The 17,305-nt window shown below is 51.3% G+C and overlaps 1 protein-coding gene across 10 annotated transcripts in view; it reads right to left on the bottom strand.

The window, feature by feature from the left end:
* MYOCD (myocardin) overlaps positions 1-17,305 on the bottom strand; it is a 200,252-nt gene that overhangs the window by 7,136 nt on the left and 175,811 nt on the right. For 6 of the 10 annotated variants that reach the window (XM_054846938.1, XM_054846940.1, XM_054846944.1 and 3 more), the window contains 8 exons: positions 15,694-15,749; positions 11,102-11,177; positions 8,643-8,804; positions 4,582-4,757; positions 3,792-3,917; positions 3,011-3,270; positions 2,498-2,651; positions 341-1,294 (listed from right to left, as the gene is read on the bottom strand). In XM_054846938.1, coding sequence (XP_054702913.1) covers positions 341-1,294; positions 2,498-2,651; positions 3,011-3,270; positions 3,792-3,917; positions 4,582-4,757; positions 8,643-8,804; positions 11,102-11,177; positions 15,694-15,749 — 1,964 coding nt within the window. Of the gene's footprint in view, positions 1-340; positions 1,295-2,497; positions 2,652-3,010; positions 3,271-3,791; positions 3,918-4,581; positions 4,758-8,642; positions 8,805-11,101; positions 11,178-15,693; positions 15,753-17,305 lie in introns of those variants that run through there. The other 4 variants (XM_054846947.1, XM_054846946.1, XM_054846949.1 and 1 more) reach the window with 3 other exon arrangements.

Raw genomic sequence — 17,305 nt, 5'->3', positions numbered from 1 at the left:
CAGGGTCCCCCAGAGCAGAAGGATCTGTGCTAGGGCTCCATGGGGGCATGGGAGCTGTGCTGTGACCCCCAGGGCAATTGGGTGTGGTGGCAGCAGGGCTCACCATGATATGCCCTGCAAGGACCCTGCGGTGCCATCAGCTTCCAACTCGTTGTCCATCTGGGCACTCTCTGCCTTTCCAGGCAGCCCCACATGCTGCTACTGCCCCTGGGGTACCCACCCTGGGTACCTGCAGTCCCGGTCTGATAGGAAAGGACTCTGACTGAGATGTCTGAGTGACTGCCCACAGACACTAGTGTGTTCACCGCTGGCGATGCCATCTGGGGTGCTCTCCACTTACCGACGCTGTGCGAAGGCAACTGTTGGTCTGAGGGGACCCACTGCGCCCTTCTGCCTGTGAGCCAGGGGACACCGAGAGGAGATAGTGGCTGTTGGGGGACGGTGGCAGGCTGATGTGCTGGGGGCTCTTTGCAGCCCCGAGTGGAGAGTGCTGGGGGGAGCACTGCGGGCTCAGGAATGTCGAGGAGGTGATGGTGCTTTGCCCCGCAGGCTCCAAGCAGTGGCTATTTACAATGTGAGGCAGCTGCGGCACCCCACAGTTACTTAACTTATCTGAGCTGCTGGCTTGGCCTTTCAAGGCAGTTTGTTTGGATGCAAATGGACAGCTGGACACTGCGTTTTCTTGCTTGATAGGGACACCAAAGAAATGCGGAGAGGGCTGCTGCTTCTCCTCAAGGCCATTGCTTCTCTTTCGCTTCTGGAGCTGCATCCGTAGCTCTTCTACCTGCCTCTGCTCTTGCTGCAGCTTCCATGTCAGTTCATTGATGACCTTCTGCTTCTCCACCAGCATCTTGTCTTTCTCTGTGTCGATCCCTTCCAGCTCCAGCTGGATGCTCCCTCCATTCATGCTGCTCATGAGGCTTTCTTCAGCACTGCCATGAACCGGAGATGGCTGGAGACCAAACTGTGGAGAAGACATGGGACCATCATTGAATGTGTCTGGCAAAGAGCCGCTCACAGAGAGGTCGGAGGAGGCTGGAGAGATGGGTGGGGTGGAGCTGGTGCTGCCAAAGTGGTAGAAGCCATTTGATAACATGCTGGTGGAGGATTGTGACTGGTAATTTGACAGGGTGCTTGTCGGAGTGACTGGGAAGGTAACGGTGGTGATCTCACTGAAGTTTGGCACCGTGTTGCTGCCACACTCCTGGAAGGGCCGCAGCCGTTCCATCAGCGCTGTTTTGGTACCCGACACAGGCAGGCCTCGTATTCGGAGCTGCTGCCTCAGTTCTGACACCTAGAAGGAAAGTCACGGATGATCAGTCTCAATGGCAGATGAGCCATTCAAAACCCAACATGTCTAATAGGGAGTCTCAGATCACAGGCTCCCAGCTCCCTGCTTTAAAGCTGTGACCCCCCCAGGTGCTCACTGTCTCACCTGCAGTCACCACAGTCACCATGCACAGCCCTGACCACTGCAGGTCCTGCAGGACCTCAACCTTTCCTAACAGGAAAACCTTCTTCCTCTACGAACTGTGACTGCACTCCATGAACCAGCAGTGGTCCTTGGTCCACTGAAAAAAAATGAGATTCCCTTCCTAGCAGTAGGTTTCTACATGAGCAGAGGACTTTTGCACAGACCAGGAACTACATGATGGCATCCTTTAGCTCAGAGAATGTGACTTATGTACCTTGGAGCCAGGCACTCCACATTCAGGCATGTGCACATGGCTCAGGCATCTGAGCTGGGGCATCGGTATGGCCGAGCTCATGTTATTTACCTTTCACCTTATTTCTTTCTCTAATAATGAGTATTGCCCCCAGGTCTGCTCCTGAAAGGACCTGGCCTCCCCCGTGGCTGAGGGTCCATTAGCAAAGTACAAAAGAACTGTCGATGTCAGTGATTCTCCCTTATGCCCTGCCTGTCTTGCCTACATGGGAGATTTAGGTACTGTCCAAAGCAGTGCTCGTAGCTGCAGACTCCAGCAGATATCTGCTTGCATGGAGAGCTGAGCTGGTCGGGCTGCAATGACCGCTGAGAAGCTGAGTCACTAAGTGGAGACCATGCTGACCTCCTAGCTTCTGGCTGGTCTGCTAGCAGCATCCATGATGTCCACCATAAAACCACAGAAGGTGTGGAGCCATGAGCTGCAGGAGTAGCAGCACAGATCATCCTTCAGTCCTCAACCTGATGGTCTGGCCTGCAACCATCTCAAGTTATACCTAAGGTTTGCTGATACATGCCCTGGAGCAATGCACCCACATGCCATCTGCAGAGCAGCAAACCCAAGCTTTCAGTTACTGTCGCAGTGACCAGTTCCTGACCCAGCATGATGTACTCATGGGTTTTCTCACAGCATGATGGTTCTGGTTTGCTATCTGTAACAGGTGGTCACATGCAGCCAGCTCAGCCTGTGGCACTACACCGCACACTTCAGGGATAGCAAAGCACATTCAGGCTATAAGATTCTGCTCCTGCAGTGACAAAGTTTGCACTCACTTTCAGATCATCCAGGTTAGATGGCAGAGGGCCTGGCTTGATAGATGAGACACAAGTCTGGCCTGAAAAGGTGGTTTTCACAGGAGAAAGAGGGGTGTTGTTGACAGAAGTTGATGAAGAATTTGAACTTTTGACCATTTGCTCATTTGATTGCCTGAAATAACAAAGGAGATTTGGGGTAACTTGTTTGCCCCCCGGGGTCTCTGTGCCCAGTGTACCACCTCTCTGCTCCCTTGGGGCTGCTATCTCCTGTATGAGACCTGAAGGACCACCAACCCCAAGGAAAAACAGGTTGGGTGGTAAGGAGATTGCTGGTTACCCACCAGCGGGTTGCAGGTGCCCCAGCCAGTGCGCAAAGCCAGAACAGCTTTGCGGGAGACTCTGCTATGTTCCCAAGCTTTTATGTTTGACGTGCATGCATCTATCCCCCTTGCACTGGCACAAATGGGTATGGGAGGGGACAGTTTGGAGGGAGACAAGCCTAAACCCCTGTATTGGCACATTGCCACTCACTTTAGTTGTCCTTGATGCATCCCTGGGTAGCTGAAGTGCTGCTGCTGCTGCTGTTGCTGCTGCTGCTGGCTGAGGATCTGGAGCTGTAGAAAGAGCTGCTGCTGCTGGAGGAGTCTGGCATATGCAGAGTCCATGGGTGGAGGGGACTTCTCTGCCTTCTGGTCCGGAGGGATGTACTGGTGATACTTCAGCTTCTTCACCTTGGGCTTGGTGTCCTTGGGCTTTTTGTGGCGGTTCTTGCTATCACTAGATGATTTGGACTGTTGGCCCAAGAAGGAAAAGAATTAGCGGGGGAAAGAGCTTCTGCCACCTCTGTAAGGACTCAGACTCCTGGGACAGAAAGAGGGCAGCTCCTGCTGGCACCCTGACACTCCAGCTCCAAGAGCTGCTGAGCCTGCATGTGGGGGACTCCCTCAGGGCCATGTCTCATCTCAGTCGTGCTGGAGAGCACATGAGATGGAGAATGACCCTTCTTGCCTGGAAAGTATTTCAGTGTTGCCTTGTATCTCCTTCTGCTCCTAGCCCCAGGGGACATTTCCAGTGTAGGACCTGAGCAATCACCTCTCGCAGGGTGTAATACTATACCTTATACCATTACAAAATGAGTCAAATCACAGTTTTTGACAAGGTTTGTCTCCCTGAATTATTCCAAGCGTTAAAGCCAAACCCCCAGGCCTCCCACACACATGGGGTGCAGCACACAGGCACTTCAGGCTTGAATGCAGCCAGGTCCCCTGGGCTCGTTCCCTCTTCCCTGGGAGCCTGGAGGCACAGGCGTTACCTTCACGGCTGAGGGCACCGGGAGGGGTGGGCTCTCCTGCCCCGCTGCCTGCTTCGGGCTGTCGCACTGGCTGCCCTGCCCCAAGGCTGGGTCTGGTGCGTGGCCGTCAGCACCATGGGGGTGATCCTGCAAGGAAGAGGCAAGCTGTGTGATGGGAGAGGGGATGCAGGGCCAGTGCCAGGGGCTGGCCAGCCCAGATGGCCTCTGCCTGCAAGGGGCACCTGGTACCCCATTGTCCCTGCCCCATGTTGTCCTCAGCCCCCCAGTCCATCCCAGATGCCTCTGCCCATCCCAGTACCCCCATGTCTATCCCAGCCCACTATCCCCACTTCTCCCAGGCTATCCCAGTCCCCTCCCAGCCCCTCTGTCTCCCCAGTCCATCCCAGTCCACTCCAGTCTCCAAGCCCTCTCCATTCCACCTCGGCCCTTTATCCTTGTTCCTCCCACCCCGTACACCGTTGGCCCCTCGGTGTTCCCCAGACTTTTGGTCCCCAAAGCCCACCTCCGGCCTGCCCCAGTCGTTCCCACCCCAGCCAGCTTCAGTTCACCCCTCGGCTAGTCTCCCCAGTCCCTCCCGGCCCCCCCAGGCCTCGGCTGCTTTCTCCAGTCCGCCCCATTCACCCCAGACCCCCCCGCCCGCCCACCCCGCTGCAGTACCCACGCGGGGCAGCAGGGGTCGCGCGGCCCCTTGTCCCTCCACGTGAGTCTGTGGTCCCCCCCCGGCCACGAGGCGAGTTCGTCGGCCTGCCTCCCCCCACGCTCCCCACAGAACCAGGCGCTCTGCCCATACCTGGGCCGCCCCAGCGGGAGCAGCGGGGGCTGGCTCCGGGGCCTTGGCGCCGGCCGCCGACTCGGTGGAGCCCGGGGAGTCCTCGCTCCTGGCCTGCTCTGGGGACAGCCCGTCATTGCTGCTGTCCTCCTCGAAGGCGAAGGCGTCGGCCGACTTGGGGAAGCTGACCTGGGTGCCTGCCAGGGGAGAAGCGGTGACGGTCAGGACCCTGCCCTGCTGGAAGGGGAACGAGGGCAGTGGCAGGAGGGACGGGGTGAGCCTCATGGAATGCCTCTGTGCCCGTGCCACCTCCTCCAGACCCAGCCATGGGCAGAGGATGTGATGCTCAGGGAGCTCAGTCACCTCCTCCCGCCCCAACCAGCGCCTGGGTGTGCCCTGCAGCTGAGGCTGGTTGGGACACGAGGTGGCATCAGCTCCTGGCCCATGCCACAGACACTGTTACCTAGGAGAGAGGAGGCCTCTGAGGAGCCAGGCCTGCTGGAGCAGGAGGCTTTCCGCAGGCAGGGGGGCTGATGCAGGAGCGGCTCTGCCATCCTGCCTCACCCTTGGTCTGAGATGGGAGAGGGGCATTAGAGTGCCCCCATCCCGACCCCAAGCCCACACCCCGTGTGGGACCCTGTCCTCGGCAGAACTGAGGCTGAAATCCACCTGGAGCGTGGCCCATCTGTTCATGGCTCAAGAGCCGACACATACGGACCTGGCTGCATCTGAACAGAGGCTTCCAGATCCTTTCTCTGTCCACAAGCTTCACCCGTCTGACATGCTTCAAACCACTACCATTGCCTCCTGACTGCCCCAGACATTGCTGCTCCCCCCCTGCAGAGCTCCCGGCACGCTATCTCCTAGTCAGATGGGCAACAGCTCTTGACCCCTGGCTTTTGCTGATAAATAAAGTGCTGAAAAAGACAAGGTCTCATGTGAGCCTCGGGAGGGCTGCAGGTGGGAGCAGAGGAAGGAGCAGCATGGCCACGCTCGTAATCTCCTTGTGCTCACGTCTGGCATTTGTCAGGCAGCTTGGCATGCCGATAGCAAGGTGACAAATGGGGAAATGGGAAGGGCCTGGGGACAAGCTTCCACCTGTCCTTGCTGCTGGTCTAGCAATGTGCGCCTTCTCACTGACACACCCCCCCGCGCTGACCCCTGCCCCTATCTGAGAGATAAGGGTTATCTCTGTTGCTCTGGCTCGTGGTGCCAGGGTGGTCAAGGAAGCAGGGAGCCCTGGCTGCCCGCCCCGAGCTGCTGCCCAGCCACCGTATGGGGTGGGGAAAAAAGAGCAGCTGCGTCCTGTGGAGAGCCTCTGCTCCCCACTCTCCAGGGCATGGGGCTCCTCATATGTCCCTGGAAATAGGGCCTGTCCCCTCTTTGTCAGAGGCAGCACCCAAACTGGGTCTTCCCTGAGGAACTGCAATGCTGCACGGTCTTCCACCTGGGCTGGGCGGGAGGAGCTGCTCCCCATGCCTGCAGACAAGTGTGGCCATCCTCTCTTGGGAAAACGGCACCAAGCAAGGGGGACTCATGGATCTGCAAGACTCCCACTGGGCTGGTATTTAATAAGCATGTGTTGAGAAATGGTGCCAAAGCCAGGAGCCCAAGGGACCCTCAGGACACCGCGGCAGCCCAGAGCATGACAGGAATGTGCTGCATCCTGCTGCTTGATACCGAGGGGCCTGTGCCGGGTAGGGAATGCTGCCCTTATCTGTCCTGCTCTCACCCAGCCCAGGGCTGACCGTATTGTTTCTCTATCCCATGTCTCTGCTGTAATCTCAGGCAGAATGGTGTTTGCTTGGGGCTGTTTCTAATGCACTGGGTATTGTCCTCTCAAGCGTATTGGACAAAGTGATGACAAGGACCTGGTAAAAAAAGGTTCTTATATCACTGCTCAGCTATGTAGGGCACTGGCGGCCTCCTGTCACTGGGACTTTAGGGCTTTCGGTTGGGGTCTGGCACTTTCTGCTCACCCTGCCGGAGGTGATTAGAGGAACACGTCAGCTGAACTTTCCACTGTGTAAACAGTTGAGATTCCAAGGTTAAAGTAAAATGATTTTAAACCCTGTCATCTTTCTGGTATTGCAAAAACAAAAGGCTTAACGTTCAGAAGTGCCAGTGCTCATCTCTGCTCTGTGTTCAGCCCTTCGCCCCAAACCGTGAGGACCACAAGGCACCTCTGACTCCAAAAATCAGCTTGAGGATCCTTCAGTCTGGGGCTTTCTTCTGCAGAAACCTGAGGGCTGGGATTGTGTTCCTGGTGCAGGTGTATCACCTCCTTCTCATGGCACCCAACAGTACCAAGTGACTACACGTTTGACTCTAATGTGCTGCGTGTTTCACCCTAAATGGGATAAAACTGGCTTACAGGAAACATTTTTTCCCCAGCACTGTGATAGAAGGGCATTGCGAAAGCGAGAAATTTAAAATTGAGCAAATCATTTTAAGCCAGGCTTTTTGTTTTTAACAATTTTGTCCTGTAAATCTCTGTTTACCACAAGCTCCTGACAAGGCAGTTGGAGAGAAACTCTGTTAAAACTTCAAGCATGCTTGCCCAGCCTCCAAGTCTCAGCTCCAGTGGATAAAGTCATGCTCAAATGGCCTTGAATGTTTATAAAGGGGGAATTTTTGAAAACTTTTTTTTCCACTCTTCTCTCCTTCGATAAGTGGCTGGGAGATTTTACTTGAACTCTCCTTAAAAATTCCTCTTTAGGCAGAGTCCTGGAACATTTCACCTTCAAAGGCAAGAGCTGTGAAATGTTGGAAATGGAGCAGCTCAAGGACCAGCCTGGAGAAGCCACTGTACGAACGCTGTGTGCAGTTCACAGTGGGGAAACCAAGAGCAGGAACTATTGCAGGGCAGGACAGAGCAGTATGTGAGCCTGAAATATTTCATGTCATTTACACTGGTTTCTGAGGTGAAAGGAAAGTCAAAGTGCTTCCTGTTTCAATTCCCATTTTTTGAATCATTCCTGTCATTCAAAGACCTCACCTGTCCCAGAACCTTGCCACTGTTCCCAGCTCGCTCTGAGCCCCAGAACAGGCACTTAACACGGAATTATGCCAATGGAAATAATCCCATGAATTGAGGAACCAGAGGCAACAGAACAAGGAGTTCCCAGGGGCAGAGCGTCTTTTAGTGCCTCACTGGAGACCCAAGGGCCAATCTGGACATGCAGAGCTGGTCCCAGGCTTCAAAAGTACGGGCTGCTGTCCTGGCACTGCAAGACCCTGCTGGCTCCCTGCTCCATTCTCCTCTCTTGGACCTCCCTGTCCTGCCCCTGGGGCCTGAGTCAAAATCTGAGTCACCCTTTTGCTTTGTGTCAGCTCCCGCACCAGCCTCCCTGCGGCAGCACAGGGGAAATAATTGCGGAGGATTCTGCCTCTCTGCTCCAGCTGGGGCTAGGTGATGAAGGAAAACCAAGCTTAGGCATAAGCCACGTGCTGAGTACCAGTAGGTAAGAGTCTACCCTGCTTTGGGCTGCAGGCTGCTCCTCATATTCCCCAGCAGTCTAGCACCCCAGGGATGCTTCCCCACTCCAGCGATATAGCATCCTATTCTGCCAGGCCTTGCATACCACTAGCATCAGTGGAAAGAAAAAGAGAACCGCAACCTCGCTGAACTGGAGGAACTGCACCCCCACCTACTGGGATGTAAAACCTGGTCAGGGCACAAGTGGGAGAATCCAGGCTGGCCTCACACGTGCACACCCAGGTCCTCTCCCATGCGAGGGAGGAAGGGTTGTCGTGTCTCCAGCAGTATCATTTATGTGCCCAAAGCCTTGGGAAGGAAGGGGTTTAAGAAGGGAGGTTCTTTCTGAGGAGACGTGGCTGAACCAGTGTGCGTGTTTCTGTGGTCTTTGCTCTGAGAGCTCTCTTTTCATAGGCCTGGATAAGAAAGCACAGGGTCTGCTGGACTGGGCTGCTTACTGTGAAAATAATAAAATTTAAGCAATAAATGCAGCTCAACTGCAGGTTGGTCACTTCCTGCAGTTGCTGCAGTACATCCTCATAACCTTGCCAGCCCTTGCCCCGTGCCATGCACACAACACATTACGCATGTTCATGTCCACTACCTTTTATGGCCTCTTTCACAGCTGAGTCGACGGGAATAATATTCTTCTCCACCAACTCCAAAGGACCGGGCCTGAGAGCAATCTTTTCATTGAGGTCGTCTGCCAGTCGGGCTCTTTTCAGCTTCATTTGAGTAGACTGAATGGACCCCTCTGCAGATGAGTCTAAAAGGCCAAATGGAAGGCATCAGTTGAGGACCTGGGGCATCTGTAAGCACAGTGCTCAGTGAGAAAGTGTTCCCCCTTCAGCACAGCCTGTCTGGGCTGTGGCCAAAACTGAAGCATGGCTCAGTGCACAGCAGGAGCTGCTCTGAGGCTGGGAGAGAGGATGCTGGATTAGGTGTGGCTGGTGGGGTTCGAAACATCGGTCCTCCTCTGAGCCTTAAGTCCAGCTTTTCCATTCCCAAGTAGGAACCTCTGTTTACTAACCTAGGCTTGCAAACCCAACCTGCAGCTGGACCATCCCCTCCAAGGCCCAAGAATGATCCACAAAGGAAACTCTGATGAACACGAGTGCCAAAGTGGACTCCAGCTCCCACCTGCCAGGAGCCCATTGGCCCTTGTGGTCCCTGCTTCTGGGGAACAGCTGGAGAAAAGAACCATTAACAGTGTTTGACAACTGGAGTAGATGCCTTACACTGGAAGATCAAAAGCTGAGTCTTTGGGAGTGGACAGGTGGAAATGGCGTGACTACAGTGCTTCAGGCCTTCAGGGGAAAAACAAGATGGTGGAGAGAAGCACAACAGAGGCAGCCAGATCTGGAAGCTACAGCCCTACCGAACTCAGCTGAGATGTTCCCAGTTATTGAGTGGTGACAGAAGACTGGCCAATGACAATAGAAATTATTTCCCGAACAAAGGTGGTCTGGCTCTGCTGGTGGCACAGGCATGAGTGGTGAAGGAGCAGGATCCTAATCTAGACCATGTCTATACCCTTGGAGGTCTGAAGTAAGAAGGGCTGTATCTAGGTTGTGCTATCTTCAAAGACTGCACACTCTCCTAGAAGAGATGTTGTAGGCAACACAAGCTACAGGGCTTGATACCAGGGAAAAATGCTCTGCAGGAGGTCAGGAGAGCTGGTCTAGGGTCACTGCTGGCCTTGGACTATACAGGGCAGTGAACACACATGGGTTCTTTGAGGTGAACAGTAACAGAAGGTGTGCCTGGAAGGTATTTAGATGATCGAAGGTGTCTGAGCTGGCGAATTTCAATCACTAGGTCCTGTTATGAACCAAATGGACATGATACACCAGGGCACACCTCCACGAAATGCAGAGTACAATGGGCAGAGGTGTGAGCAGGGCTCTGGCTGAGATGTGCGTGTTGGGCAGCAGAGCCAGCTTGCTCAGTACACAGGCAGTCTGCTCTGCCCCTCCTCCAGCTGTGCCTCGCTGGCCCTGTCCATGCCTGGTGACTGAAGCTGCCTCCACATCTGGGTTACAGCCCCCCAGGCCCCAACTCCAGTCTGTATGGCTTCAGCTATTTAACCTAAGGGAAAGACACTTTCCACCTGTTAAACGGGCAATGGTGCTGCCTCATGTTAGGGATGGAGACCTGAGGGAAAAGCAAGGCAGTGGCACTGATCCAGCATGGGCCCCTGGCTCAGCCCTCCTGTGTGCCAGAGAAAAAAGAAAGACGGACTTTATCTGTGCTGAGAGCAGAGGCCAGCATTTAATGTTGCCAGAGAGTGATAATGCTTCTTCCAGGGGACTGACAGGACTCAAGGAGAGAGTCTGCACATCCTTCCTGTCTCTAAGGAGCTCGTTATCTCTGGAGATAACGAGGGACACCACAGTGTTCTGCTGTCTGTGATGGGATGCAGCGGAGTCAAGCCAGCTCTCTGGTTGGAGGGGACACCAGGATGGGAATGGGGAGAGCTGCTGCGGCTCACAGACTGATAGCAGGGCTCACCCTTTTCATATGGCTGTGCCTGGGTCATTGACTGCATCACCATGAATTGTCACATAAAATGTGACAGAATTAAGGCAAATGTGACATAAAATATCCAGAATTAAGGCAAAACAGAAGATGTCCAGCTTTGGGAAGGTATTGCAATGACCTGCTACAGGGATTTCAGTGTCCTGGACAACAAATGCCTCAGGCATGCTTTTCATGAGGACCAGACCTTGGCAATTCTGTCTAACAGAGTCCTCTCTCACAGCTATTCTCTACCCCACTGTCCTCTAAAGCATCTTATACTGGTCCCTGCCAGAGACGGGACAAAGATTAGATGGCCTTGGGTCTGCTTCTGTCAGGGAATAAATGTGTGTCCTTCCTTCTGAAGACCAGGTCTGGACTGAATTCCGTACAACATGTGTCCCATTTGAACCTGCCTCTCATGAGCAGCTGGGACAAAGTTAATTGTGATGAGAGTTCTGAAGGGAACCGGAGTGGGGCAGGAGAGACACGAGTCACAAGGCAGGAGACACAAGGAGTATGTGGGGGAAGCTCAGGCAGTCTTACCTTGTAAAATGTGCATATTGACCAGGTCTGATCGCTCAGGCCTGCTTCTGATCTTGTGCTTGAGATAATCTTCAGTCTGCAGAACACAAATGCAGAGAGTGTTACCTGCCTAGAGCAGCAATAAGGTACAGAGAGCATCTGCCCCTGTGCCATCCTATGGTTCTTTTGGATTTATTACAAGCTGGGTTTTTTCACTCAGACACTGCCTTGTTCTTGGGCAGAAGTTCTTCAGAAAGGGAACAACGTGTATGCAGCTGCTGACTGTTCACTATCCCCATGCCTAAGCTGTTTTCTTTCCAATTTCCCTTGGGCTTCTGATGCCTGAAGTATTACAAGAGCTTATGAGAAGGATGAGACCTATTCACTGGGAGTGGTGGATCTGCTCCTTGCTTAGCATATCATATCATCTTTGAGAGCTGCACCAAGGCAGCTGCAGAGCATGCTGTTAGGAATGGCTTCTGTGGGAAGCCTGGCACTCTGGGGTGAGATATAAGGCTGAGCAAGTCATGAAGATACCCAGACTCTCTACCCAGGTCACCCACGAGGCTTAGCCATCCTGCAGTCCTGCAGCTCCTATGCTGTGTGGTTCCTCACCCCAGTTATGATGTGGGATTGGGAAAATCCACTTTGCAGATCACTGTAGCTGAGCTTGTGATGAACATGGTCCTGGAGCCTTGTGCCAACTTCCTCATTGCTTTGGGAACAGAAAGGCATGCAGAGGTACAATAATGCCTTCAATTAGGGACAAGAAAGTCAGTCTTGAGGGCAACAGCATATTTACAAATATAAGCTTATCCCCTGGTGAAGAAAAGTTAGAGCATGGCTTGGACAAATTATTAGCTGTTTGCTAAGTTGAGATGCAAGAAGAAAAAGTACAAAAAAATGTACATAGTTCAAAGAGGTTAAACTCTTAAGGATAAATATAAAAGAATAGCACAAACAGCTGGAGCAAAACTGGAAAATGCACAGTACAAAGCGTACAGGATCACGAGAAAAAGATTTTATAACCACTTCTGTGGCCAGGAGAAGGCAATGGAAAGTGCTGTCTGTGTTCCATAAACAGGAGAAATAATTGTGGGTGCTGCTGAGATGGCTACAGGATTTAATGCCTTTTAAAACCATCTTCACTAAAAAGATAAATGGCTATTTATCAATCAGATGACTAAGCCAAGAACCTTCAGCAACAAAAGAGAAGAAGCTCCAGTTATCAGGTTGGAGAACAGGTTGGAGAATACTCAGATGAGTTAAATGTTCCCAAACAGTTTGAGATACACAAGGCTAGAGTAATAGCAACTATCTGTGGGTCTCCAGGAAACTGGGCAAGGGAGAGCATAATTTCTTGCTTTAAAAGAGATGGAGAGAAGAAACCAGGAAATTATAAACCAGTCAGGAAGATATTGGACCAAGTAATCAAACAATCTATATAAATGGATTTTGAAGATAGCAAGGAGTTGAGTAACAGCCAGGATGGATTCATCAAGAACGAACCACATCACACCAGCCTAATTTCCTTCTATGGAGAGATGACAGATTTCTGTTATAAGAATAAACAACGAATGTCATGTAGCTTGACTTTAAGCATGTTTTGACATTATCTCACATGGCTTTCTCATATGCAAGCCAGAGAAATTTGGTCTGGATAAGACTAACATAAAAAAGGATCATAACTGTGGGTCACCAAAGGAATTAGGAATGGCTCACAGTCTAAACAGAATATATCAAATCATGTTACACAGCAATTTTTCCTACTCGTCAATATATTAATTAATGCCTTGCATGACAGAAGACGTGCTCCTTAACTCTGAATCATTCAAGGCTAACAGATTACAATGCAACATGATTTGGAGTAATTTAAGAAATGATCTGAAATACATTTGATAGAATTTAAAGAAGGACATTTGGAAATGACTGAATTCAGGTCAGTTAGACACAGCTAAGTCAGCTGATTAAGCACTGGGGTGGATGAAGACTTAATCCACCAGAGATGCTTCTATAGTGGTCACTGGACAGTGGCCTTAGGCAGAAATTAGTTACTGCATAAATAGATGAAAAATATAAAAGGGTCTGGAGAATCTAGTAATCAGCCCCTGAACCATATCCCCAGACCAGCAGGCATCTTCCTAGGACACACAATGAAGAATGCCAGATGGACCCTAGGAACAGCAAGGCCCCATTCTGTGCCCTCCATCTGGAAGGGTCCATGGGAAGGGTCTGGAGGACATCTACAGAAATCATTACTGAGCCAGAGATGGGATGCTGAAGGGAGGGGAGGTTGGTCAGTCCAGAGGTGAGATGGCTATAGGGAAACAGAATGCAAAATACTTTTAAAAAGTGCTACAAGAAAAAAGTTCTGCATGTGCATGCATGTAGGAGAAAAAGTAATGGGCTTAAACTGCAACAGAAAAGCTTGGGCTGGGAATTGGGACACTTGCTATCAGCATGGGTTAGAGAGCACTGGAGCAGGTTGCTGTGAGGTGGGATGTCCACTGGTGGTCACACATCTGTCAGGAATGACCCAGATGGGGCTGTTCTGCCCTGGGGCAGAGGCAAGATAGCTGTCCCCCGCAGTCCCTCCCTGCCATGCTTGCTGGGCTGCTGGGAGTAAGTGCTAAAGCCCTGCTGAGCAAAACTGCCTCAGGAAAGTCAGCCTGCTCTCTGTCCTCCAATCCAGCAATCTATTATAGGACATTGACTTCAAAGTGCTGCACTGGCCTGATGCCAGCCTCTAACATAGCCAGTGATATGTTTAAACAAATAATAGACATTTTATTTACTGAAGTCTTTACAATTTCTTACCCTTCCCCCCATATTTTTTCCCCAGCTTATTTTCACCAACTCAATCCCTTGTTTGGACCATGTGTAGGTTTGCCTGGTCACTGTGCCAGGTCAGAGCAAGCTGATGTCTGCACCTGAGTGCAATTAAATTCACCTAATGCATTTCCAGCTAACCCTCAGATCAGGTCCTGATTTGGACTAAGCTTGAATTGCTGTCCTACAGATGTGGCATTGTTTGGGTTGAACCCAGGATTCACACTGCGTTAGCGTGACTTTCTGCTGTGATTTCAGTTCCTTTTGACCTTTGCTGTTTATAAGCTGCATTTGTGTCACTGGGGTGCAAACGTTGGAGAAAGACCTCAGATGTGGGGGTTTTTTTAGCATCATTAGCAGCTGAAGCAGAAGAGCTTTCAAAACCCATGAAAGCAGTTATTGTTATCTGCTTTCTGTTTGCAGAACATCAGTTTGGAGGAATATCAGCTAAACAACAAATGCCATTGAGTAATTATCCAGAAACAGCCGCTGCTCCTTCCCTGTCACAGCTCTAAGCAGGGCATCCTTGCAAAGGAGTATATGTTTGTTATGTGCTGTGCTCATTAGTGTCTTCGTTAACATGCTCTAAAAATGCATGCAGTTTGGGATAGACTAGACCATCCTTCCCTTTTCCCCAGGCAACTAGCCAGTGAAAGCCTTTGAAGAGAAAGACAAGGAGACACAAATGTATACTTAAACTGTAAAATATATGACACTTCAAGGATACTTTGGATTGCTTGAAATTTTGTAAGCGTACTAATTTTTCAGAGTCATGTTTCTTATGCTAGCCGTTTATTACCACAGGAGACTCAGGGCAAGTGATTTGGAGTGTGTTTAAGTTCACAAGAGCACTTCTCCATATTTCACAATTGTTCTTCCTTGCAAAGGTCCTTTTCCACATGACTGCAAGCACGTTTTGCAGATTAATGGAACAAACTCTTGTGTTCAAGCAAAACCTGCATGACTGTTCCCTTTTCCGTGGACATCCCTCCAGCTTGGTCAAGGCTGATGGCAGGTGCTGGGAAAACCAGTGTGATTTCCCAAAAAGTGATCGTATCATAGAGTTTTGATGTGTTCTGGAAATGGGTGTTTATCTCTGTCTTCAGCAATATTTAGGGAAGCCTGAGTGCAGTTAGATAATGGGGCCGGTGGGAGCTTGGCCCATTTAGCCCCTTGGACGTTTGTGTCGTAATGGCCAACTGCACTGCCGAGCTAAAAGCCAGGCTTTCATCTGATGACAAGTGTGAGCTCCCTGGGGACTTGCTCCATGTGACAAAGGGCATATGCATTCTTCCTGCACACTTGCTAAATAGTTAGGCTCTGTAGGTCCTGTTTGCTGCTGGCCCTGCTCTAACCCCACTGACTTGAGCAGGAGTGGAGAGCAGCCAGTACAGCAAGGAGCGGGCTGTGGACCTGGCCCGGAGAAGAAAACAGCACTTCAGCTAGTTGGCCATTTACTGGAAGCACTGCCAGTGCCATGCTGAACTACACCCTGGCCACGGCCTCTTGTAAAACCCAGGGGCTGTTGTGAAACACCATAGCTCAGGGCACAGATGGTCCCTCTGCCCTTTTAAACCTCCCCGCTTGGAGAAGGGTGCTCCAGAGCATTTGTGAACCCTGGCTTGGCCTCACCATGTCTGGAAGCAGGGGAGAGGCCCTGACCCTCATCCATCCTGGATGGAGGGTGCCAGAGGAGGGGACAGTGGTGGAAGGTGCTTTCAAACCCTGCAGTGCATGCAATGTGAGCCCACGTGTTCCCTCTTTGGGATGGCTGCAGGAGTTACCTTGGCTCGCTCCAGACTTTTTCGCTGTTCATGGAATGCGGATGGGCTTTTCAGTGCTGCAACAGGAAAGAAAGAGGAGCAGTCAGCACAGGAGCAGAAGCAAGCAGCCACCAGGATATTCAGCAACAGCATTTTAATGAGTGCTATAAAAATAGCAACACAAACTAGCCGTTCTCTTTATTGCTCTGACTAAAAATAACTCAGGAAAGCTCTGGGAAATCCCGTGCTCTCGGCCAGTCCATGGCAAGAGTGCAGGGGGGACGAAGAGCATGGGGAGTGCAGGAGGCACGTGGGCAGGGAGGGGGTGCAGGCTTTGAATCGTAGTGCTCCATGGGACATTTCAGAGAGCAGATGTGGATTTTCCCTGGAGTGCTTCCTGCAGGTCATGGAAGGCACCACAGCCCTACAAGACATCTGGGAAGAACAACTGGAGAGAGAACCTCACCTGCAAGTAAAACCTGCAGGTGACTGAGGCTTGAGGTCAGCAGGAAAACCAAATAGACCTGCCTCACCTCTTGGAGCCATGTGGGCACAGCCTTCAGAAAGGGTAGTTAAAGGCCAGACCCCAGAGCTGTGGTCCTTTGTCCTTCCTCCTTCACTGACTACGCCTCCATCTCCTTTAGGTTTCCTCTCACTGGACATTTGTCCTCTGCCCAGAAGCATTTGTGTGACATGGGGCCTCCCTGAGCAGCTGCCCAGCCAGGTACCAGGCAGCAGATCATGGTCTCAGCATCTCCTGGCACCAGGGAGGATTAACCCAGAGGGGCTCCCGAAGGAAATGTAATAATCCCTGGCCCTTGGACCAGTGAACACCAGTCCCGTGGAGAAGTCTGTACTGGACTCATGGAGGACCTTGCACATTCCCTTGTTTACTCTGGTTCAGTAGAAATTGGAGCAGAATTTGGACAATGAAGGGGTTAATATTTCTCAGATCCTGCAAAAAGTCTTTTCTGTCTGTGTAAGCAAGCAAAATTAACTGTTCCCATTGGGACGGGGAAGGGAAAGGTGTCCTGAACCATAAAAACAGTCTGCTACAGCTCTTTGGCAATAAGAATTCTCTTTCCATCTTCTGAATGGGATCCAATAAGGACAGAAATTATTTTCACGCAAGACATATTATCCTCCATCAGTCTAGAGGAGGATGAAAGGAAGACTCGGGGCAGCCAGGAAATGTTTGGGGGCCCTCTGAATTGGCTTTTGGTAGGCAACACCCAGGGCAACTCCCCTAACCTCCAGTGAACCACAGTAAAACACAGAAGGCTCCTAACTGCTCCTAACATTTGGAAAGCGGACATACAGACAAGCTAGCATTACTGTGCCATGCTCTGGTGAGCAGCCATGAGGACTTGTGACAGCTGGTTTAATCAGAAGCAAAATAAATGGTGCACATGAGAAAATGAAGTTAGCAAGAGAGATGACTTTTACAGCCCTGCGCACTGTGAAGTACTGACATTGGGAGTGTGCTATGGGCATTGACCAAACACTGTGCTATTCAAGAGGAAAATGTTGCAGAATTTAGTCATTTACCAAGATTTTTGGAGGAATTATGTGGATGCTGCAGCTTGTATTAGTCTGCAAAACAAATAAAGACATTGCTAGCACTGGTTATTCA

The sequence above is a fragment of the Grus americana genome, chromosome 18 (assembly GCF_028858705.1).
Source record: "Grus americana isolate bGruAme1 chromosome 18, bGruAme1.mat, whole genome shotgun sequence".
Taxonomy (NCBI): Eukaryota; Metazoa; Chordata; class Aves; order Gruiformes; family Gruidae; genus Grus; species Grus americana.
This window is presented reverse-complemented; position numbering and strand designations above follow the sequence as displayed.